The sequence below is a fragment of the Cryptomeria japonica genome, chromosome 1 (assembly GCF_030272615.1).
Source record: "Cryptomeria japonica chromosome 1, Sugi_1.0, whole genome shotgun sequence".
Taxonomy (NCBI): domain Eukaryota; kingdom Viridiplantae; phylum Streptophyta; class Pinopsida; order Cupressales; family Cupressaceae; genus Cryptomeria; species Cryptomeria japonica.
Genome location: NC_081405.1, coordinates 303,377,937 through 303,404,451, shown reverse-complemented (window position 1 = coordinate 303,404,451; position 26,515 = coordinate 303,377,937). Strand labels below are relative to the sequence as shown.

Here is a 26,515-nt window from a genome sequence, read left to right as displayed (position 1 = left end):
TCATTGATTCCATTAGCAATGGAAGGATTGAAGAAGTTTACAGTCGAATTAGTATCAGTTCCTTCAGTCCCAGATAACATTACCAATTTCCAAGTGTTCGAAGACGACAAGCACATTCTAGACTTCCTAACCAACACGGACGTCTTCTTAACACAGATCATAGTTGAAGATGAAGTGGGTGAAGCTGAGTTCGATGCTGAAGGAGTCCTGAACTTAAAGACAAACACTATTCCAAAAGGAATGGTAGAATTGGAAAGGATTTTTGATCCTGACAAGTTAAAAGAAAAGAAAAATCACAGCATAGGAGGCAATATGTGTGATACAGTTAATCTAGGTGATGAGACACACGTTAAAAATGTCTTCATTGGAAAGTCCTGCACAGCGACTGAAAGAGATGGAATCCTGAAAAACATGAGGGACTTCCCAGATGTCATCGCATGGAGCTATGAAGATCTCAAGACCTACGACACTGCAATTATCACTCACACAATCCCGTTGAAGCCAGGAAGCAAGCCATTCAGGCAAAGACAAAGACCAGTTAATCCTTTGTTGGAACCACTGATATACCAAGAAGTGAAGAAGTTACTCACAGCTAAAATCATTTTCCCAGTAAGACATTCGACGTGGGTCGCCAACCTGGTACCTGTTAGAAAGAAAAATGGAGAGATCAGATTGTGTGTTGATTTCAGAAATCTCAACAGAGCGTCAGAGAAAGATAATTATCCGCTCCCATCATTAGATGAAGTATTGCAGATCGTCAATGGATCGCAGATGATGTCCTTTCTGGATGGATATTCAGGATACAATCAAGTCCTAGTCGAACCTGAAGATCGACTGAAGACTGCTTTCACCACCAAATGGGGAACATTTGCCTATAAAAGAATGCCTTTTGGACTCATAAATGCCGGGGCCACATTCCAGAGAGCTATGGATATCGCCTTCAGAGATTTAATTGGTAAATGCATTATTATATATATGGATGACATCACAGTTTTCTCCAGACAGAGAGAAGATCATGTGGACGACTTGAGAACAGTCTTCCAAAGATGCAGAAGATACGGTGTCTCCCTCAATCCGAAGAAATGCATATTTGGAGTCACAGAAGGAAAGCTTTTAGGACATGTCATTTCAGAAAAAGGAATATCTATTGATCCTGAAAGAGTGAAGGCCATATCTACTATCAATTTGCCAGCAAGCAAGAAAGAGCTCAAGTCATTTTTCGGCAAGATCAACTTCGTCCGAAAGTTCATTACCGGATTTGCCGAGATTGTCAGACCATTGAATGAGATGTTAAAGAAAGATGCAAAGGTTGAATGGACTCCACAAGCCAGAAGGGCATTTGAAGAGATAAAGACCGCCATCTCAGAGGCACCAGTCTTGATCAGTCCAGATTATCTGAAGCCATTCTATTTATATTCTTTCGCCTCCGATTACACTTGTGCTGCCATTCTCACTCAAAGAAATGAAGAGAGGGACGAAAACCCAATTGCTTTCATGAGCACTCCATTGAAAGATGCAGAACTGAGATATCCAAATGTTGAAAAGCAAGCATACGCATTAGTAAAGGCAGTGAAGAAATTCAGACATTACCTCCTGAGAGCCAAAATTTATGCAATAGTGCCCGATGCAGCCGTCAAGACTCTTCTCATGCAAAATGAATTAGGAGAAAGAAGAGGAAAGTGGGTCGCCATTATCCAAGAATTTGATATTGAGATCCAGCCCATGAAACTTGTCCGAGGACAAGCTTTGGCGCAGACATTGGCAATAGATGGGCCAGGATTAGTTCAACAAGTTTATGAATTAGAGGATGTCACTCATGATGAATGGTACAAAGATATTGTGACATATTTGCTTAATCAGAGATGTCCTGCTCATATGACACCTACACAGAAAAGAGCATTAAGATTAAAGTATCAACATTACATGCTTCAAGGATCTGTTTTATACCGCAAAAACTATGAAGGAGTATACCTGAGATGTGTTGACAGAGATGAAGCAAAGCAGATAATTGAACATTTCCATTCCAAGTTTGGAACCGGACATGGAGCCAACCTTGCTACAGCACACCAGATCCTAAGAGCAGGATATTAGTGGCCTACGCTTTTCAAAGATACATTCAATCACATCAGGACTTGCCACACATGTCAAGTCGCAGCTTTTAGAGAAAGAAATCCTGCCATGCCACTGAATCCAGTAATTGAAGCCAGACCATTTGCTAAATGGGGAATGGACTTTATTGGTGTCATCAACCCCGCATCCTCAGCACAACACAAGTACATCATTACAGCTACAGATTATTGTACCAGATGGTCAGAGGCACAAGCACTTAAGGTTTGTTCTACTGAAGTTGTAATCAAGTTTCTGGAGGAGAACATAATCACAAGGTTCGGATGTCCCTATGCGTTGGTTTGCGACAATGGATCGGCGTTCACATCATTGAGATTCTCAAATTGGGCTTTTGAGTACGGAATAACCCTCAAGTTTTCATCAAATTATTATCCTCAGGGTAATGGGTTAGCAGAATCCACAAACAAAAATTTGCTCAGCGTCATCAAGAAATTATTAGAGAGAAGTACAAGAGAATGGCATACCCAGTTAAGATTTGCTTTATGGGCAGACAGAATCAGAATGAAGAACGCATTAGGCATTTCGCCTTATTTTCTAGTTTATGGCCAAGACCCAGTCTTCCCCATGCAACTCAGGATTCCGACCTTGAGATTCATTCAGGAGTACATGGAAGACACTGATGCAGTGCAGGCCAGATTGACACAGTTGATGAACCTAGAAGAAAAGAGAGATCAAGCACTAGAGAACTTTGCTAAACACCAAGGAGTGGTGAAGAGATGGTTTGATCGACAAGCAAGAGTCAAGGCGTTCCGAATTTCAGACCTCGTCCTGTATTGGGACAAAGCACATGAGAAAAGAGGAGAACATGATAAGTTTGATAAGCTTTGGAAAGGCCCTTATCAAATTTCAGAGATGTTGGGAGAAAACGCATTTAGATTGTAGACTTTAACTGGAGAAGACATCCCGCTGCCTGTCAATGGGAGATATCTCAAACATTATTTCCAATCCTAAAGTGCCAAGGCCTTCCCTTGTACATAGTTAGTTTAGTTTGCTTTCGTTGTTTTCCGTTTGTTTGTTTTTCTCGCTTTGGTTTGCCTTTTGTTTTCGTTCTTAGTTTAGGTTTTTTTTTTTTTAGGTTAGTTGTTTTGTCCTGAGGGGTATCCATTTGACATTGGGTGATTTTGTTATGTAACGCTCTGACTTCCCGCTAGATTGTTGGTTGCATTTGGAAAATCACGAGGTCTTTTGGAACAACAAAGGGAGTTTCTTTTAATGAAGCTTTGAGTCGGGACGTATTTGCATTGAAGTAGATTAGCTTATTGAACTCACGTATTTTGTCCTTCAGTTATTATATTTTCACACACTTATAATCTCCGAGTCATTATGATTTACAGGCGAAGCTGTGATCAGTGAAAAATCTAAAGTCTAGCTTCAGCGCCACCGCAATCCTCAAACCCTAGTGAGTTTTCAATACTCACGAGCCAAAGAATTGACGGAACTGAAAAGCAGTATCAAAAGAAAAGATGAAAAAATGAGAAATTCAAAAGAAAAGAGATGAGCTAAAAGAAATATCAAAATTGGCTAAAGGGAATTTACGAGTAACTCCATCGGGGCTATAGACGCCTGACTGGCAATGGAGCAATGTTCGTGAGCTTGCGGCGATAACCTCGTCGGGACTATGGACGTCCGACTGGCAGCGAGGCTCTATCCAGGATGCTTTTGGAGTTTAGACGAACTACGTAGCTTATCACAGGGGAACCTGAAGACCATGATTGTCTTGTTGAGGGGAATTAACGCATTTGCACACACATAGGTAACTGTGGACTTGATACTTTGTCTCAATATGATGGTCTCTTCTTGTAAATGTTTCTTAACTCCTGGTTTTGTTGAGGGAAGTTTTCTGAGTCTTCTTTTAGAAGGATTGATTCCCAAATGTTTTGCAACATTTCTCAGTGGTGTCGCCAGATGTTGTGACCATTTCACACATCGCCCCATCGCAAATGGGGACCCCCTCTTTTTGCTCATTTTTCCCTCGTTTTTCGCCTTCGTTTTTAGGATTTTGTTTGTTAGTTAGTTGTCTGGATTTAGGGTCAAGCCTTAGGGTTTTTATTTTTGTCTTTTCAGGCCAAAATCCAGTCGTTTTTGAGAGCTTTTGAGCCTCCTTTTCTAGGATGCAAATTTTGAATGCAATAAATTCGCCAGAATGGTCTAATGTTCAATTGGAATGTTGATGCAGAGCTTAAATTTGTCTAAGTATTAAAGTGAAATGTGAATTTTTGTCCGATTGAATATTTTGACCAAATTTTGACTTTTTTGATTTTTGATCCTGGGCATTGGAAATGTTTTGTTTTCGCCTTGTGAAGTGTTAAAATGTGAAAAATCATGTTATTTTGGCCTGTAGGAGCAAAATCGCTCCTGTCCCTCAGTGAAGGACGGGAGCTCATTTTCAAATATCTCATTATTCCTGCAGGGTCCAGACGAATTTCAAATTGGAAGTGATGGAGAACGGCGAGATCTTTCCATTGAATATAAATTGAAGATTTTCATGAGCACAGAAATGCCTCCAGGAGGAAAATCGCTCCTGTCCCTCAGTGAAGGACCGGAGCTACAAATCAAATTTTGCCTTGTCCTTGCAAGATTTCGACGATTTGATGATTTGAAGACGTCCAAAGGGAGATGCTTTACCAAATGAATATAATTTGAGATGCAAAAAATGAAGGAGAATGGTCCAGAATGCAAAGTTCGCTCCTGTCCCTCTCCAAGGGACCAGAGCGAAGTACCTTATAGCTCCCGTCCCTCTCCCAGGGACCAGAGCGATGTCCTTCATTGGGCAAAATCTAGGCAAAAATAAAGACAAGTTTACGTCCAAAGGCAAGGAAGAGCGTGAGATGAACTCATTGAATGCAAATTGAATATTTTGAAACGTCCACAGGGGTCCCAAAAGGCCTAGTTCGCTCCTGTCCCTCAGGAAGGGACCAGAGCGATTTTTGGTATAAATGATTTTCTGGCTAAGTTACAAGCAATGTTAAGGCATGGACGAATGGAGTGGAGTATGACGAGTCCGTTGAATATAAATTTAGAACCTGACAAAGTGAAATAAGAGCCACAAAAGGAGGATCGCTCCTGTCCCTCTCCAAGGGACAAGGGCGATATAGTGAATATATTGCTTTTCACTCAAGTTTGAAGCCGATCCAAGTCAAGACAAGGTGGCAAAGGACATTTCAAGGCGTCTTCATCAAGCACAGGCACTCGAAGGTCGTTATAATGGAGAGATTTGCACTCTAAGACCTATATCGCTCCTGTCCCTCAGGAAGGGACCAGAGCGATGTTGGATATATTGGCCACTTCGTGCAAGTTTTACGTAAGGACAAGATTTTGCAGGGTCTTAGAAGGTCCATGGTGCCTTTTGAAGATGGTATATGGAGATTTTGAACGTAAAATGATCATCATTTTGAACATGGAGACCATATCGCTCCTGTCCCTCTCCAAGGGACCAGGGCGATTTGCTTTGGACTCTTTATTTTGCTTCAAGTTCAAACTAAGTTAAGACTCACATCGCTCCTGTCCTTTGGACAAGGACCAGGGCGATCCCATCAAAAACACTCATGTTCCTTCAAAACGAGGCAAGGCGAGGATAAGCAAGGCAAAGGACGGCGTTTGGAAGACATCACAACGAAGATCGAAGTTAGAAGTTGCCAAGGTCAAGGAGAAATCATGGATCGCTCCTGTCCCTCTCCAAGGGACAAGGGCGATGATCCCTCTAAATGTCCAAACACCACATGCAAACAAATGGAACAAGCTTAGAAGGAACGAGCAAGGATGTTATTCACTCTACAATGAAAGATCAAAGGTCGAAGATGCATAGTGAGCGTGAAAATATGAAGATCGCTCCTGTCCCTCTCCAAGGGACCAGGGCGATAAACATCCAAAAGGCACCCATGAACGCATGCAAGATGATCTAATTCGGAGGACCCATTAAAATGATCGATATTGAACGTGGAGATGAAGGAGTTGAACGTAAAAAATGCAAAAATCACGACCAAATCATGGATCGCTCTTGTCCCTCTCCAAGGGACCAGGGCGATGAGGTACGTCCCTTTCATTTGCATAATTTTGGCGCCAAATAGACAATTCGAATTTCCTTAAATGCTAAAATCGATAAAAAATTGAAAATCCTATTTAATTTGGCATTTAATACGGCGTTGAACATTTATTAATTATTTTTGCCTTTATTAGAATCGAAATTTGCAAATTAAAAAACGTAAGGCATTTAATAATTAATTAATTAATTAATAAAAATCGCATGGAGCGCTCATTTAAGGGAGGTCGGCCTTGTTATTTCATTTAAAATCATTAAAAAATTGTTTTATATCCTCAAGTCGGCCTAAGGGATGAATGCAATGCAAGCGCTATATATGGAGGGTGAGAACTATTATTGTCATATCATTATTTTTATCCTTCATGCGAATTAAGGAGAAGCGAAGATAGTGCGAAGTATTTCATGTGTGGTGCGAATTTAATCCAAAGGTGGCGCTAGTCTATCAAAGGGTGGTGTGATATTTGAAGACTTCATTGGAGCGAATTTGCCAAGGATCGAAGACCACGTCAAAGGGGCGAGACTTGGAAGATTTGTTTGGGCGAACTTGAAGGTCCATTCGAGCGAATTGTCAGAGGTGCAATTGAGGATCGCGTTTAATCCAAGGGTGGCGAAGTGGATTTTCTTGAGGAGATAACATTGAAGATCATTTATACCCCAATTTTGCCTAGGCGATATTTTGTCTTTTTGCATTCTAGAGTTAGCTCTCTATTGAGGTATGGCGATTTGATTTTATTGTTTTATTCATTCATCGTCATATTTTAAGTTTTGGAATTTTGAATTTTTGAATTTCTAAGCTCAATCGTTGTTTTTTAGGAAATGATAACTCTAGAGACTTATCATGACGTTTCCTAAAAAAATTCTCTCTCTAATCAACGTTATTCATTGCAAAATCTAGTCCTTATATTGAAATGTTGTGTAGGTATGGCGACCTCGAAGGCGGGAGCATCCACCAGCCGCTCAGCTCTCATGAAAGAAGATCAGAAGACCGAAGAAGTGGAGACCAAGATCGTGTCGAAGTGGAGCAACATTGGAGATACAAACTTGGGGAACTTTAGCACGAAGAAGTTTCGAGAGGTCCCCTACATTGGCAAGCCATCACCTGTCGCCCAGAGAATAATAGAGAGTGGCATCATTAAGGCGGCCGGTTTTTCTCCAGCTATTCAGTGCCACGAGTTGATGATCGAGTGTGCCCGTCACTACAATCCACAGTCCAGGACAATTGTGTCCAATGAGGGAAACACTTTGGCGTACCTTTCAGAGGAAGCTATAAGTGAAGCTTTCCATCTTCCAGAGCACAGGGATATGATATACAAGAGCATTGAAGGAGCCAGATCAGTATACGATGATGATCCAGATGCTTGCTTAAGCATAATCAACAAGAACTGGCTACTCAAGAGTCGTCCCCGTCTAAGCAATGTACCGAACACACCGCACCGGATTGATTTCCAGGAGGAGTACAGAGATTTGATTACTATGCTCAACCGAGTTACAGGAGCACCTCATGCCTTCTATTTTGAGAAGTGGATGTTTTACTTCATCCAGGTGATTGTTCAAGGAAAGGGTACGATACATTGGGCTAGGATAATTAGCCATTGCTTAGACGTACAGTTGAGGAGACTCAGGGCTACTAAGTCCTTCCACATGAGTTCATACGTCATCTATGCTTTGATCAGGAGTGTTGAGTATGCAGGACTACCTCACAGAGGAATGATTGGAAGAGGACCCGGCGAGGTCAGAGCTTGTGATTCCTATGCCTACTTGCATCATCCGCCAGGGAAAAACTACAAGTTAGTTGATGATACTTTCACGATGAACATCACAAGGACGTTGCAAGGTGGGATTCACAACAGGTTATCTTAGGATGCCCAGGAATTCATCAAGAGGTACGGTGCTTGGTTCATTCAGTTTCCCAAGTTCACTTACATTAGAGTGCATGGATGTCCTTTACCTCCATACATGTTGCCGAGGTATCCGACAGACAGAATTGTGTTACTTGAAGTAACAAGGCAGTTGGCAGCGTATGTGAAGGCATTCAGACACAGACATCAGAATGGAGTTCAGGTACCTATTATTTTGGGTAATTCAGTTGAGGTATGTCCTAATGTCTTAGCCATGGATGACGCAGAGAAGGAGTTAGCCTTGTATTCTTTTTCATCTTTTGCTTGGAGAAATAGTTTTGATCCACATGGACATTTAGAGGAGACAGTCGGTAGAAGATTTAAACATGAGCACCAAATTGAAGATTTTATGATGAACCTCCTAGATGATCTTGAAGTGAAACGAAAGATACATTCTAGATTGCCTTTGGATTTCATCAGGAAATGCAGGATTTACAGAGTGGCCGACCAAGCTCAGGACAATGGCAGGCACATCCAGTCTTCCTATGATAGAGAAAGCAAAACAATAAGGTTGGATTGGAATGAGCCCGAGGTCGTGGATTTAGATGATTTGATGGCACCAGTCTTGTCTTGTACTCGCAGATGGGTAGACGTTCAGCATCAGAAGTTGAGAGAACAAGGCATAGCTATGTCTTTTACTTTGGAAGAGAAACCAGCCGAAGGTGGAGCAAGTGTGAGTGAAGGCAATCCTAATCCTAGGAATTCAGGTGAAGGTAACCTTCGATGTGCCAGTGAGGGCAATCTCCATTCGAGAGGTTCGAAGAGAAAGGAAAGATCAGAAAAGAAAGAGCCTTCCAAGAAAAAGCAAGGTGCCAACAAAGATCAAACACCAGATACTTCTTCCAGACCTGAGGATAGAACAATTCGAGTGGAAGAGTCCATGGAGTCGATGGTACAGAATGACAGGCAGGAGGAAGGACAGGCACAGCATGTTTCATCAGATGGATCTCTCCAAGACTATGATTTAGAAGAAGATAATGAAATAACATCTCCTCCCAGACAAGAAGAAATAGTACATAAAGAAATTCAAGTTCAAGAGACAAGATCGAATATCCCAGATTGGTTGAAGGAAAGATTGACTAAGGTGATCGTAGTTGAGGACGAGGACAATGCAATTGATTTAGAGAGCCTTGTTGGACGTTCACATGTGATAACAGAGAAGAAGGCGGCTACAAAGATGTCCAAGATGATTCGAGATGAGACTGGATCTAGGAAATTGCAGATAGCTACACCGGCAGCAGATAAATATGAGGGTGAGATCCTAGCAGAGGATTATGATATACAGACTATTGAGTTAGGACCATCCACAACAGAGCAGACTTTAGATGATGCCACCGACACATTTGAGGCATTGAAGGACAAGCTTAGAGAAGAAGTGGAAAAGAATAGAAAGCTTGAGAGAGAGGTCGGTGCATGGAGGACATATTTCAGTCACATCAATGAACCTTTGGGACGTCAGGATCCAGTTAGATCACCAGTGCAGGCATTGCCCCTTCAATCGATCAATGAAGCAGAAAGATTCAGGAACCTGGTCCAGCGTACATGTAGTTGGATGGATAGATCTCATACAGTGGCCATAGAGTTTGTTACAAGGATGACGAAGATTATTCATCAGGCTATCCAAGTTCTTGAGATAATCCATAGATTGATGGCAACAGTAGCTGCATTTGCCCATACCAAGGACGTTGTCATCCCTGTCTTGAAAGTAATAAGACATACATCCAAAAGAATTTTAGCGCAGGAGAGGATCTTGGAAGGTGATTCTCACAGTTTGTTCCAGTGGTCAACCTTACTCCATATAAAGAGTGTTCTCTTCGAGGACATCAGTGTTAGATGTGGTCAAGTTGAGGAGGTGATCAATCCGATCCAGGACAGAGTATTTGAGGTACTTCGTACCATTCTTGGTAGAAGGATCGAGGTCAAGACAGATGTGGATATGCAGGAATTTGAGGATAGAATCAAGATCATCTTTCGCAAGGACGCAGATGTTATAGATGAGCAGTATGATCAGATGTATGCCACCATGCCCCTGATTGATAGAACGAAGGAACTTGAATCTACTTGGGACGCAACTCTTCTAGATGCATTCGATCAGGTCATCCACTTAGAAGAGAGTATCAAGAATCTTCCCGAGATTCCAATCACAGAAATCGAAGGAATCGTGACAAAATTCATTGCATATGCTAAGAAAGAGAATTGGAAAGGGAATAAGATTCTAGATGAAAGGTTGTTACAGATGACATGACATCTTATTTCTCATTGGTTGATACCTCCTAGGTTTTTGTGCTGAATTTAATATTTGGCTATGCATTTAATATTGTTTAGTAAAAAGGAGGTCATTTGTAACAAACCCTAATTAGGGTTTAGGTGTCATGATCTTGTCTGTTGATTTACTTTCAATCTGGACCTTTCATTGTAACTGGGGATGCTATTTATACCCCCATTTTTCATTTCATTGGGTAATAGATAATAGAGTAATAGTCAGAAAATAGTAATAGTTGATGTAATAGAGAAGAGAGATAAAAGCTAGAAGCAATTTTATTTTGTAGCAAGATTGAGTCTTGAAGAGAGAAATTCAAGCAATTGTTGTACATGATGACTTGGAAATCAATAAAATATTGAAGTTATGGTGTTTTGTTGCAAATTTCTTGAGTTATCTTCATGGTTGTTTGATACACTTGAATCGTGCTCAATCGAGGTAGTTGTTAATTTGAAAGACTAAGTGTGAGATTTGATATTTGGTAGGATTCGCAATCCAAACCACTAGCTTCTTGCTGATTGTAGGAACGCCTTGCGTGGTCGACTGGAGAACACTTTGAGTCCTTAATCTTCAATTATCATTGTGTCTTGGATATGTACCTTCGTAGTAGTGTCCTTGGTCTTTGATGCATTGAACATCATTATATTACCTTAGAAGATCGCACTAATTTCAATTGAGTTGTTATCTTATGGCAAAATTGAAGTTGGTTGAGTCTTGCCAAATCTCGTCCATGCTAAGTCATTCATAGGGTTAGGCTAGATTAGACCTCTTAAACCCTATCCTTTTGCTTTTTTTGAAAGTTCCTTTAGTTTAGTAAAATCTTCGAGCTTTAGAATGCGTAAGACCCCTTGGAGGAAACAGCAAATCACATCATACCACTAAAAGAACCTTGGAGTCCACCTAACTGATCCTTTTTGCAGATCTTCAGCAGTTAGAGACTATTTTCTCAAGAGAGGATAAGATGCCTATTGGTATTTTATTCTGTGTATGATTGTGTATAAAATACACGTCAACAGTATCCCACCTCATGCTGGATGGACAAGAGTTCCTGCCACTTGGGGCCAAGAGGTCGCGTATGGATAATTTGTGCTCTTGGGCTTAGTCATGGTGAAGTTAGGCTGTCTTATTGAGGAGTAATGATTAGGGGAGCAGGTGCATCTTCCCCTATAAAGTAACCCACCTCATGCTGGATGGACAAGAGATCCTGCCAATTGGGTTGAGTATGGATACTCCGCGCTGTTGGGCTTAGTCATGGTGAAGTTAGGGCACCCTAACATGGTTCTTCTCCAACCCCTATTAATATGGATTATGGGAATGAAACTATTGATTTTGTCTTCTTAAATGATTCATTCAAATAGATTGAAATAATTAATAATATATATGCATTTATATGTTACCCAAATCCTTATTGAAATATAGAAAGAATTATAAGTTACCTATCATGATTGCAAGACCTATTCAAAGGGTTTTATATTGCTAAAGACATATTCATTGGTAAAGTTAAAATTCTAACTATATCGCCCCTCTTTTTTAATTGAACTTGTGATTTTAGGGCAAATTCTAGGGTAATCCCAAAACAGTACATTACAGTTTGCCCAACGATCTCAATTGCTCAAATTGAATTTGCAGTATGATAGTCTTAATCTTTACCCAGATCACAAGTAATTCTTGCTGTTTGATTCAGGACTGGTGTCTGTTAGTTAACCCTTGAAACACAATGACAATCACAAGATAATAATGAACACTTGCATGGATGTGGATAATGCTCTTGGCCTGGAAATTAGTTTGATCTGTATGTGGCAGCCCAGGTCCCTTGTATCTTGTGTGTTGAATGCAAACATGGTACTCCCAGGTGGCTCAGGTTATGCGGGTGATTGATGGTGTCAAAGACACCCAGTAACCCTTATCACTGTTGTGGACTCCTGAGCACCTAGTGAAGGATATGTACTGGCAGCAGCTTGTGCTCAGACCAGATGGAGGTTGATGCCCTAATATGACCCCTCTCAGCATCTAGAGGAGTATACCACTTAAGATCACAACTCTTACTGAAAAATATATAATATTTTGACCTGGATGGTGAGGTGAAAATGATTGTGTTCTCCCTTCTTCCTCCATGCCGCTATCCAGACGTGTAGATATGCCAAAACTCAGTATTAGATTCAAAGCTATCCCCTGCATGGAAATAGCTCACAGCAAACACTAGAGTTGGGTTTTCATCCAACCTGGTGTTGATCACCTCTTGAGGGTTTTGTCCCAAGTGTGACAGGTATGAATCATCAAGATGTGAGCAATATATCATGATAGAAAAAATGAAACTTCAGTGCTGCTTATATACTTTTTTTGAATATATTCAAAACGAGCCAACCTTATGTGAAATGGAATTTCCTTTGGCACCAAAGCAAACGTTATTGTTATTTAAAATTATTAATATTATTACTTCATTAATATATTTAAATTATTATTATTATTATTATAATAGTGTTTAAATACACTTTTATTATTTAAAACAAATGACATCATAGCGCTGAAGTGTAGGGGACATGACCAATTCTGAGTAAAGAAATAAAAACTCTCGTACATTCCAAAAAGTATAAATAATGGAGGGGTTAAAGAGGGCAATGAGTATAAACTATAAATAATCACAAAAACTATAAGATGTCAGATGACATCAATGCTGTAATACAGGTTTGATGTATAAGCCAAATATTTGGTCTATAAGTTTTGGGTGCACACATCATTGGCTTTATGTTAGTTTATGAGAACAATTCTGTTCAAACTGTAGATAAAGGTAGGAGGCCCTAGAAGAGAATTCACAAATACGATTTAGTGATTTCATTCACTTGAAGATAACATAACATGATGTGTGTGGTCACCATTAGAATGATGCTCATGCTCTTCATTTTCCATTCTCTTAGATAGCTTATATGGAATCTATTGACCAGTCAATCTGAAAGGAGGGCTTGATGAAGATGATGTCCTTGGTAGTGAAGCAGCATGAAATCCTGGAGGACATATGTAGTGACCAGAAATGAGAAAGGACAGCTTGCAATGTTTATGTGACGAGATACATTGTTTGTGAGATTCCACAGGAGAAACAGATTTCTTTCTTAGTATGAAAGAAAATATCTCACTATCCTCTCACAACTATTGTTAGAAGCACACATAATTGATCTGAAGTTGATCAATTGTTGTTGGTTCTTATGTGCCATGGGAAAAGTGGTGCTTACAAGTTCTCCCTCCTTTTCCTCTTCACCGTTTGAGGAAATTGGCACCTAAGCAAATCAATCAGGGTGCTTATGTGCCATAGGAAAAGTGGTGCTTATGAGTTCCCCCTTTTCATCCTCTCCCTATGAGGAAAATGGTTCACACATCAACCTACCTACACAATCAGTAGGTAGCAGGTCAAGTCAATTTGGATTCCCAAAATAAATATGGCAACAAGCCTGCCCTGTTTGCCACTATATATAAAGTAGCTAAACTGTTATTAACTTCTCTTGGAAAATGTCCTTGCTCGGAATCATATCTTGTTCTTTTGCCCACATCATAGCTATGCTAGGAGGCTTAACTACAGTAGTAGCAAGGGGGTTGTAATGGTTTGTGTTTACAGAAACCCCTTGGTCTACAAACCAAAAAAAGAACATGCCATGGCCTACAATACTATTAAAATAATTATATATTTAAAAAACATAAATACCATCTAAAATTTCAAAACAATTAACATTGAAACAAATCTCAGGAAAGAATAGGAGCCAAGAACCAGCTCAAAATCAAAGAGCAAAATACAGATTGAGCAATTGACAAATATCATTACAAGAAGACTGAGCAGCACAAGGAGTCCAAAATAATGATGGATGCCTATTTTTGGCTGTCTCCACACACGCTTTTGATTATGGAATCTTGCCAAGATCCTCCAATATGAGGTCAAGGCAATGAGTAGCACAGAGTTCATAATAATGATGGGTGCCTATCCATGGGTATTCTACCTGCAGCAACATAATTTGCTGCTTTATCTGTAACTACTTGCACCTCAGTCTCCCCACCCACCTCAGACAAGATTCCCTCCAAAGCTTCACAAAGGAATTGAAATCTTTTAAGGCAAAATCTGCAATATAACATCTCTGTGAGTCTCCCATGAAAGGCCAACTAGCTTTCATGAAGTTAAAGGTTGCAATTAGTATGTAATGGGATATGCCATATAGGAAGTGGCCTAGCGACATCCCTGACAGAGGTGGCGGAAGTGGTCGGAAACGTCTCCCTATAGGGGATGCAGGGCTTTTTTGGGGGCAGGGATGCATCCCCGTGGAACACTTCAACGGTGCTATAGAACTGAATGTTTCCAATTGTAATTTTAGTTGTATCATGATTGTCTTTGTTCAGACCCATGCTCTCAAGTGACAGTTGAGAACCCAAAGTACTGCGTGGCAAAATGTATGAATCTAATCTGGATGCACGAGCTCTAGGTCCAATGCTAACATTGCCACTACAACTACTTGTACCGAAAGATGGATGAAATGGAGGAATGGAAGAAGACTATCTAGTTCCACCAATGGTTGTCATCTCCTCTCTTTGCCTATTTTTTAGTTCTTTTTGCTGCTCAATGGTTTTAAATTGAACTTGTACTTCACTCATAAAATCATCATGCACATATGGACATGGTATAGCATCTCAGCATGGTAGTGTTTAAGATGGTATTTTAATTTGATAATACCATCCCCAAGCATAGTTTGTTTGCAATGAAAACAAGTGTCCCTTCTAGTTGGGGTTCCAGACATTGTGATAAAGACAATTTATAAATTTAGTATTTACAGTCTGTAATTAAACTGATATAAAAAAATGTAGGGTTTGCAATTATAAAACAATTAATGCTAGTAGACTTCCACAATCCATGCAAATATTCATTTGTTATTTGAGGATTTAATGTAAAAATCTCATACACAATCAAACCCAGAAATAACAAATGGATATTATAAAACAATTTTTTTTTACAAAAACACATAGGGTTTGGTCAACAAAAAAATTAAACACTCCTATGGTTTGTTCTTTGGTCCACTAAAATAAAATAGAAAAAATAGAAAAACTTTGCAGCCATCGAATGATTCTTTTTTAAGTTTATTTGTGCGCCTGTAAATGCCCTTGAAGCCCTTTGAAGTGAATCTTTACTTAAGTACTCTATTATTTTTTTAGTATATTTTAAACTTTATAATGCTATTTACTATATTATGTTTTAACTTTTTATTTGCCCTTTAAAGTGAATCTATACTTAAGTACTCTATTATTTTTTTAGTATATTTTTAACTTTTTAATGTTATTTATTATATTATGTTTTAACTTTTTATTTATTATTAATATTATATATTTATGTCATGATATAATATATCCTTAGTATTATAACTTTGAACCCATATCTGAGACCAAACCAGGGAAAAAAATCTGCTGTATTGTGAACCCAAACTTCAAACCCAGACCTGCACCCAAACCCAAACCTGAACCAGCAAGTTAGGTTTTTGCCAAAACTGTTTTAAAATTGAAAATTTAATCAAAAAATATATTTTGTTCTAAAAAATGTGAATACAGCTAGTCCAATGAATGGAGCGAGTAGGAGAATCGAAACAAATTGAGCTTCAGAAGCGTCAATCATTGCTACAACTTGGTCTTTGACCACAACTACTGTGCCCACATACCACATGGAAAACTGTGCACTCAAAAGAGACGCTAGGGCACTCTATATTGGAGCTGCTGTTAGCTTTTCCACATTAGTTGATGGAGAATAAATGGTCGGTTTTCCATGCATTGCAGCACCCCTGTCAACATGTGGCTAATGGTATCATAGGTGCTTAGTTGCTGTGATGCTATGGGATGGTTGTACGATAGTAGCAGTTCTGTGGAAGGGTGAAAAAATGAGATTGGAAAAAAATGTGACATGTAGTCACAGAAAACATTGTAGGAATAGGTCAAACAACTCTCTGTGGCTGATCATATGGTCATTTGTATTGTGAATGGCTTGCAGGCTGTTCAAACCTGCAACAGCCCTGGGCCATTGCATTTTTTGTAACAAGGAAGAATGATTTATTTGTGAAGAAATCAGACTTTCATCATCTTCCTTTCAAATCTCCCCTAAAAATTAATGAACAAAGGGCTAGGAAATCTTTCATATGGTGCAGGAATGGCGCAGTAATGATGCAGTAATGACTGAAATTTGGACAAATAATCAAGTGAATGTTCTTATGCCTCTTCAAACTGTCTGATAGGGAAATGTGCTATTTTCTTTGTAATGCCCCCTTTTCGGAAATGGGATTTAATAACAGATAATAATATAATGTAATTAAAATTTATTAAAGTTTAATGAATGGTCAAAAGGCATAAATGAAGAGTTGTGACTCACTCCAACATGGGATGTAAAAGGGATATTATTTAATTTGAGAAGTACATCTATGGATCATCAACATTGAGTCATAAATTGAGCAATCATGGAAGAAAGAATGGAGGATATTTATAAAGGAAGGATTAATGAAAGAAGAAAGGAATGAGAAGAAAATAAGGAAGTGACTATTTGAAAGGGCAGATATTATGAAAGGTTGTACTCTTTCAAAGGGTGGCAATTGTGAAAGGTTGTGACCTTGCAAAGGGCAGACATGACGAAGAGTTCTGACATCTCCCTCACATTGGAAGATATGAAGGGAAGAAGGTTTCATTTGAGGAGGACATCCAATGGAGATCAATTTGGAAAATAATTTATTATTCTCAAGGGCAGCTGTGAAGACTGGTGACTCAATTTTTATGAAAGGTGGTGACTCTTTCACTAATGAAGTATAAAGGAGAAATAATTCCAAGCATTCAGGGATTGCTTATAAGTCATCAGTAATGAATCCATCAAGCTATCATCGTCAATTATCAAATCAAGCAAGCAAGCAAACAGCAAATCGTTACTCTATCAAATCAGTATTCATTCAATCACCATTCGCCAGTATACCAAACTAGCATTCATTGCATCATCATTCATTGCATCATCTAATCAACAATCACTTAATCATCACTCACCAATACCTAAAATCATTCAGTCAGAGGAACTTATTGAATCGATCAATTATACAAATATCAATCATTCAACAGCAATCCATCAAGGAATGGAAGTCATTAATTCAGAAGTAGCATTGTAGCAGCCATTTGAAATACATGTATTACTATTTCATCAAGATCTGGGTCAACTTCGCCTGCAGGTTTTGCAAATATTCATAGAAAATCTCTGCAAGGTATTCACTGAGATGGGAAAGACAAATTGATAGAAAATATCGCCTGTCGCGGAGTACGAGTTGGGTGGATGAAATGTGGAGTATGCAGTCGGGTTTTAATTTTATTATGCTAAAGTCTAATATTTTAAAATATTTAATTTAGATTCTACTAAATTGAATATATTTTAGTATTTATATTAATTTTTAATATATTTATATTCTAATATGATATATATGATTTTTACATGTTTTTTGTACTAATGAACCCAAACTCCCCAAAAGAATTTAGCTGAACTGGTGAACCAGATCCACGAACTCGAACCCGAACCCAAATTGGCAACATAGTTTTTCAATGCAGTATGGTTACTTGCAATATGGATATATAGTCTTCTTGTGTTAGAGGTTCAGTACACGTATTTAAGTGGTTTAAGGGTCAGATAAACCACTTAACTGGTTTAAATTTTACATGGACATATATGAACATGTGAAGTGTTTTTAAGTTATAATCGATCCATTTTGGATGGCAAATGATAAGAATTCAAATAGAAGACAACAATCTTTGAAAGAATTTTTTTTTTCCTCTTTACATCACCTTTTTAATTGTAAAATGAATTATGATATACAAGCAAATAACATCCAAATAGATGTTTGTTCACATACAAGCAAATAACACCCACATAGATGTTTGACGATAAGAACAATTTTTTTTGGGGTTCTTGTTCCAATAAAGTTAGTAACTCAAGTAACAATGCATTGAATAAATATGTACCTTTTCTATTATTTACTTAACAAGTACTTAATGTATTATCCTAAATAATTTAATTATTTTAAGAGTATTGAAATATTTGTATTTTAACTGTATATATTTTGAAATTTTTATGGAATAGTACGAGGGATAATTAATGTAATGTTTGAATTTTTAAGGAAACTATGCATGAGGGAGGATGGTCGGCAACAAGTCTGTATTGTTGGCTTGCAAGAATTTGAAGTCTCAGATGTACAAGTTGTGAGGGACTATATTGAAAAGGGAAATGCATCTCGAAGCACTGGATCAACTGGTGCCAATGAGGAATCTTCTAGGTCTCATGCCATACTACAACTGGTTATTAAAAAACACAGTAGTGGCAATGAGATGAAAGGGGCCAAAACAGTTGGGAAGATGTCTTTTATTGACCTTGCTGGAAGTGAACGTGGTGCTGACACTACAGACAATGACAGGCAAACAAGGCAAGCATTATTTAGTTATCTTTCCTAGTCTGATATATCTCCATGGTATAACTTAATTCTGAAACCAATTATTTGTCAATTAATTGTTTTTGTTTGTGCAGGATGGAGGGAGCTGAGATTAATAAGAGCCTGTTGGCTTTGAAAGAGTGCATACGGGCTCTTGATAATGATCAAATTCACATTCCTTTTCGTGGAAGCAAGCTAACAGAGGTTCTTCGCGATTCATTTGTTGGTGACTCACGGACTGTTATGATCTCATGTATTTCTCCTAATGCAGGTTCTTGTGAACATACACTCAATACTCTAAGATATGCAGACAGGTGAGAGTTCAGTCTTTTGGTACCTTGTCATCTAGGTTCATAGTCTGTCATTTCATAGAAATTTGATTCTATGCCGCTTTGCTGAGATTTCTTGTTCTTCTGTATGTCTGACTCCGTCTGGAGTATTGCAGGGTTAAAGGACTTTCAAAGAGCAACAATAAAAAAGATCAAACTGTAAGCAATTTAGCTCCTCCACAAAAGGATTCACCACCGTCTGCTCCTGTGGCTTCTGTGGAGTCTTCTGATTATAATCAGGAGTCATCAGCTGCATATAATATTAGAAAGACAGTTGAAATTCCATCATTTTATGGTCACAATGGAGACCTTGATGCACATTCCTCTAATTTAGTTTCAAATTACTCTCTTAACACCAGAACTGAAACTGGAATGACTTCAAATTCTTTAGAAAAGGATAAAACCAACTTGAGAGAAAAGTTTTCTGGCAGTCAGAAATTATCCTTGGTAGGTGTGAAATCCAATGATATGCATGATGTGCTTTCTCCAACTAGTAGGAAGATATCTAGAGAACAGAAACCTGAGAAACAGATGTACTGGCAATCAAAAGAGGATGTCAAACCTGATGCATCATATGTGGTTTATAGCCGACAACAATCATATACTGATGAATCTGCATCAAATGCTGCTTCACTAAGACCAAAGGAAACAGAATATGATGGGCACATAAATGCAATACTAGAGGTATGCAAAATCTGCTCTTATGGTATTTTTTGTAATGAGAATTGATGTTTACATATGATAGTTTATTGCATCTTCTTTCAGTGCTTGTACTGTGAGACATTAGTCTATTGTTTTATGTTTTAATATTCTATATTTGATAATATTATGGATATACTGCATGATACTATTGAAAGATGACTATTATTAATATTTGGACATCGCTAAGCCTAGACTAATATTGTATCATGATTTTACTGAAGCAAGAGGAGGCTTTAGTAGCTGCCCACAGGAAGGAGATTGAAGACACAATGGAATTAGTGCGGGAGGTGAGCTTCTGGCATCCATATGTAATATCGATATACTGTATTGTTCGCCTGAAATTTGAGAGCTCATTATCATGCTTTTGTTAATTGTAAATAAAGATAAGACATGTCTCTTTATGAATACAATGTTTAGTCAACATTTTCCTTTGTAACTTTGTTGTAAAATTCTCCTCTTGCCACTCATTTACTCGTCATTTTTTTTCTTCATTTTGTTTGAAAGATCTTTATTGATGTAGATGCAATTTTGTTTAAGCTTTTTATTGATCATATTCGTTTTCTATTATTCACTTAATTTTAATAATCTTGCTTGTTGACCATTACATAACAGTATTTTCTAGATCTATTTTGCTTACACGTGCTCTATATTTCTTTATACAAGGATCAATGATATATTTACATCTTGTTTTGGAAGACAGTTGCATCAAGAAGACAAATGAGATTGTAAGAATTTTTGAATGTATTGGTTGAACTGAAGAGTTCCTTTCCTTTGTTCATTTATCAGGAAATGAAACTTATCACAGAAGTGGATCAGCCTGGAAGCCGTATAGATCGATACGTGTCCCAACTAAGTTCAGTTCTCTCACGCAAAGCAACTGGGTTGGTTAACCTACAAGCCTGTCTTGCAAGGTTTCAGCAGAAGATGAAGGAGCATGAGATTTTTAGCAGAAGGGAAATGCATTAGTTTGAAGTTCAAGCTGCTGGTTGCAGGTTAGTAGATACCATTTTGTATAGTGGCAGTTTTTTCCCCTTAATATCAAATTGTTTTGAAGGATTTTCTAAGGTTGGCATCAATCAGGCATGCATATATTTGCTTGAACAGATTCTCCTGGGATTTCCTAAACATATATTTGTTGGTTGTGGTAATCTGAATTTATATCATTCTCCTTAAGAGTTAAGAATGTACAACTATTTATATATTACAAATTCAAAGTCAAACATGTAGACTGAGCATTTGCTATACAATTTTGCTAAGTAAACATTATTTATTTTGAGATACGTTCCATGATATAATAATTCTAAAACTTGGCAAGTTACTTACTCATGAGAGCTTATGAGGGAAAACTGGTGAGCTAGTCACTCACTTAAAAACTTGTGGGTGAGTTGCAGCTGAGTAACCTACTGCAAAAGTCATGAGCTCTGGTGACTTTATGCAGAAAACATGCGTGCTGGCAGAAAAAGGCAGCAGGCAGAAAACATGCAAATTTTTTGAATGTCTCATTTATGACTTAATTTGGCCTTGGTGGTAGGTGCTTTACCCCTTGACCCCATCCTATATTACAACAGGAGATGCATAAGGTGGGGCACTGCCCTTCAACCCTGCTGCGGTTACTGCTATCTATGTTTTCTGCAGATGAGATTGCAGATTTGAGAGGGAAGCAATATAATGAGCAACAGATGTAGTGGTACATGCAGAGGCAAAAGGTGAGGCATCAATAAGGCCTTAATTGGATGATTTTGAGAGAGAAGCAACAGAATGAGCAACAGATGTAGTAGTACATGTGGAGGCAAAAGGTGAAGCATCAATAAGGATTTCATTGGATGATTGTTCTTCAACAAGAGTCATTTTTATCAGTCTCCATAGAACTGGTGCAGAATTGATGAGGGTTGGAAATATTGTCCCCAATTTTCACTGACTTTTTGACCCTTTGAAAAACCCTAAACAACGTTCTTTATTCCTGAAAATAAAAAACCCTAAATGTAACCTCAGTGTGCACTACAAATAAGAACCTTGCTTTGTTTCAGACGAAAACTATGAATTGAAAAATAATACTTTAACTGTCTCATAGCATTTCATTTATATTTATTTTATATTTATCAAAAACTCTGACAGGAATCAGAATAAGTGTGTTGGAATAAGAATATAGTTTCATTTGTATTTATTATATATATAATATATAATTTAATATTTGAACTGTTATATACTATATTAATAATTGTATAATATAATTCTAAATTAAAAATATTTTAAATTCCAAAACTATATTTGAGGTATATATTTACATTTATTTTTTTAATATATATACACACGCACACACACGCATGTGTGTGTATTGTTTGATAAATTATATATCAATAATCATATAGTACATATATTGCAGCAAAATTTCATGGGATTCGCGAGTCCTAAAGGTGGTTGAGTTATCCAAGTTTTGGCAAGTACTTGTGAGAGTTTGGGGCAAGGACTCGGAGACTTTTGGAGGACTCTCAGGTCTACCTGAGTGTGATTGGGAGCTTAAAACACAGAAAACTAATTCCTTTTGGTTCAAACTCGTCCATTTTCAATCATCCAATTTTTTTTTTTTTTTTTTAACCGGGGCATAGCCCTAAACCCCCACATCTCGCTTCTCACGTCTAACACTGTAAATGAAACATGCAAATATTTGCAACTAAAGGGATATGTATTATGTAGATTTTTATGATCATGAATCACCATTGGCCTATTACTTGCTTAGATTTGTAGTTTCATGGGGGTTTGGGGGCAACACCAAAACGAGGTTGAGGGTGGCACCCCTTGTGGGAGTCAGGGGCTGAGGAAGAGAGATGTAGAGAGATAGGATTTGGGGGGAGAGAGAAGAGACTGAGATAGAAAGAGGTGAAGAGCACAAGGTTATACTGAGAGGGGATGGGGGTGAATCAGAATAACAACAAATTTTACCAATTTAAACTTATCAATCACAATAGCATTATTCACTAACTTTCAACAATCATGCATATAAGAAGAACAAAATAACACAATGTTTATGTTTAAACCCTAATGGGAAAAACCACGATAAATTAATGATTTTTATAGAATTCTTCTTTTACAATGTTTGTAGGCACCAACCCCTAAATTTCTTTGTGAGCACCAATCCACTGGAAACACTAACTCCCACTTCTGAATTTGTAGGCCCTAACCCACTGGAAGCACCGACTCCCACAATATGTAGACACCAATCTACAAGAGGCACCAACCCCCAATACTGAGCACCAACTTAGCAAGAGACACCAACCTCTCCTTTAGGAAGCACCAGCTTCCACAACAAAGTATCACCTTCAATGTTGCTCCTTCAACGGACGATGGACATTACGATCTTCTCAAATCTGCATATCTCCCTTTTCACAATTGCATATGCTTTCTTTCAAATCTCTATATATTTCTTTTCACCACTGCATATACCTTCTATAACAAATTTGCATATATTCCTTTTCAAAATCTGTCATGATTCTTTCTTCCTTATCTGTACGATCTTTTCTTCTATATCTGTAAGACCTTTTAATATCAGAATAGATAACTCTATCATATCTGCCCAACCTCTTTATCTATGACTGCAAGATAATCTTCTTTATCTTGGCATTAACACTGCATAGTCCTCCTCCTATATCTGCATATACTTCTCTTCTATCATCATTGATCTCTCTTCTGTCTTCATATGCAAATCTATATGTCTGATTGATATTACCATTTCACTCACCACTCTTCTCTACATTCACTTCATACTATCTTTTTATATAACTTTAACTCCTAAAGGTCACACATTTTGAAATAGATGTTTCTTTGAGGGGACATTAATTACACCCCTTCACTTTAATTCATATACTCTTCTGTAAACTGCAACTTTTTATTAACTAAGCTGCCACTAAAGCATAAGGTATTAACTCCTTAATGTATTGCTGGGTGGTAACTCTTGCAGATTGGCTATTATGTTTGAAACACACCTTTTCCTTTTATTGAATCACTTGCCTTTTTTAAATCGCCACATTGACACATTAATTAATACCATTTTTATCTTGTTTTAAATCGCCGACTTGCATTTTAGAAGTTCATTGCCTTCGACAATAATTTGTCTTGATGAATGGCTAACTAATTATTAAAGCACCATAATTGTTTATGAGGAGGAGCTGCCATATGTTAATATATGTGAATTGATTATTAAGTCTCTACTTTTGTTCAAAACAAATCACCACACTGCAAGAATTCCTTGATCGATCATGCCCAGCATTTCATACAAGGATTGCTGCACATATATTAACAATATAAATCATTGTAAATGGTGCATATAATAATCCAGGCTGTAGAAATAAATCGCTGCCTTCTTGTGACCATACAAGTCACTTCCTTGTTATTCTTTTATGTAGGATGACATTTGTCTTTTAGTGGGGGCTCTAGCACAAGGAGGTGGGCCCTATAAATGTTGTGAGGTATTCACACATTGCCCCATCGCAAATGGGGACCCCCTTTTTTTCCTGCTTTTTAGGGTAGTGTTAGAGTCCTTAGCTATTAACCTTTGCATTGAAGAGGTATAGATGGTCAAGAAGCCAGGAGTCAGGTGGATAGCCTTGTGTGAGAGGTGAAGTGAGCGAGTTTGTTAACCTTCAGCAACATCTAGATCACATGAGAAGTAAAGCCCATCATGAGTTCAACTAAGGAGTGAAGAAAGATTGCTAGTAAGGGCCACTTTGAGTGCCCCTCTTGAGGAGTGAAATTCACTTCAAACGCCCCTAATTGAGAGCAAAATTGTTCCTAGAACGTACCATGAGCCTAGTTTCAACAAGCTTGAATGAATGGAATGAAGGAGAATGAGCAAACACTAAGTGTCAAATTTCAATTAACTTCATGAGTCTCTCTCACAAAGCAAATATTCAGCCTAAAACCTCATGTTGAGCATGCTATGACATAGTGAAGTTGGGAAAATGAAATTGAAATTCACTTCAAGTGCTCCTTGTTTGGAGCGAACTCCACTTCATGTGCTCTTTAATAGGAGCAAATTTCCCTTTTAGGCCTTCATGAGGTAAATTTGAAATGTTTTTGTATGAAAGTTTGAGAAACCTAAGGATTGAATTGATGAAACAATGAAGTAATGAAGGGAGAGTTCATTCTGGTTTTAACTTCATGTTTAACCATAGGGGAGCAAACTTCATGTGGAAGCTAAGTAAGCGAACTTCATGTGCATGTGATCAAGAGCGAAATTGCAAGATTGTTTATGAGAACACAACTTTCAACCGATTTAATGCTTGGAAGGAGTGATTTTGAAGGTTACTTCATGTGCTCCCATATTGGAGCGAACTTCATGAATTGAGCTGGAGGAGGGAACTTCAGGAATTGAGGTAGGGGAGCGAACTTCATGTTCAAGCCTACAGGAGCGAACTTCATCTTCCAACATAGGGGAGCGGACTTTAGGTTCAAGCCTAGGAGAGCGAACTTCATGTCTTGTGGATGGAGAGTGAACTTCATGAGAATGAGTTTGGGAGCAAATTTCATGTGGCGACCTCCAAGAACGAACTTCATATGCAAAGGTAATGGAGCGAATTTTTACTTCATGCATTCCTAAATGAGAGCGAATTTCCTTCATTTGCCCAAGAGATGATGTGAGAATATTTACCTTGAGCTGATATAATTGTGAGTTGAAAGCGAACTTCATGTTTAAGCATAGAGGAGCGAACTTCATCTTCCAACATAGAGGAGAAAACTTCATGTTCAAGGGAGGGAGAGCAAACTTCATGTTCGAGACAGGGAGAGCGAACTTCATGTTCAGGCCAAGGGGAGTGAATTTGCAAGATTGTTTATGAGAACATTGCTTTCAACCAATTTTATGCTTGGAAGGAGTGAGTTTGAGTTAAAAAGATGAATAGGCAAGATAGAAGGTTACTTCATGAGCAAGGTGATTGGAGTAAACTTTATATGCACACCATTTGGAGCGAATTTCCTCTAGAGGCCTTCCCTAAGGACAGTTTATCATGATTGCATCAATAAATGGTGAAAGACTCAATGTTAGAACCCATAGAGTGAAGAGAAATGAATGAAAGCGAGTTCAAAGACAAGTTTAAGGGTAACTTCATGAGCATCAGGGTTGGAGCGAACTTCAAGTGCTCCTCTCTAGGAGCGAAAAACAACTTCAAGTTTTTTTTCATGAGAGCGGATTTTCTCTAAATCCTCTTACCAAACCTGCACAACACATAAAATCAAAGAATATATCAAGTTAAAAGAACTATCAATGATATATTATGTGTATTTGATGCCATACTTGTTTTGTTTTGCAGATATGAAAGGAAGATGATGCAAATTGCAAAGAAGCACCTTGAAAAAATTAGACAGGGAAGATTGCAAGACTTCGTCGCCATGTAAGTTCAAGAAGAAAACTTCATTAGCAAGCACAAGGGTATCAAGGAAGGTAGAATCTCAACTCTCACCACGCTATGGAGACATGAAGAGATCAAAGGAGTGCGAAGGAGAAGTTATACAGTTAGCACAAGGCAAGCGAGCGAGGATGAAGGAAGGACTCATCTACCTCAATGTTTCCCATCACCACTACTTTGAGCAAGCTTGAACGGTTGAATATCAAGAGACATTTCTCAACATCCCTTCATCTTGATGAACTAAGTTTACAAGTGCAAGTTGAAGTGGTGTCGTAGTTGTCATCCCAGTCGCCACTCCAA

At 38.2% G+C, this 26,515-nt stretch overlaps 1 protein-coding gene across 1 annotated transcript in view; it reads left to right on the top strand.

The window, feature by feature from the left end:
* Positions 1-26,515, top strand: part of LOC131026893 (kinesin-like protein KIN-13A) — a 92,523-nt gene that overhangs the window by 48,546 nt on the left and 17,462 nt on the right. Inside the window, exons 8-12 of the mRNA XM_057956896.2 lie at positions 18,478-18,780; positions 18,882-19,100; positions 19,232-19,799; positions 20,039-20,104; positions 20,604-20,809. Of these exons, the coding sequence (XP_057812879.2) occupies positions 18,478-18,780; positions 18,882-19,100; positions 19,232-19,799; positions 20,039-20,104; positions 20,604-20,783 (1,336 nt within the window). The 3' untranslated portion in view covers positions 20,784-20,809. The remainder of the gene's footprint in view (positions 1-18,477; positions 18,781-18,881; positions 19,101-19,231; positions 19,800-20,038; positions 20,105-20,603; positions 20,810-26,515) is intronic.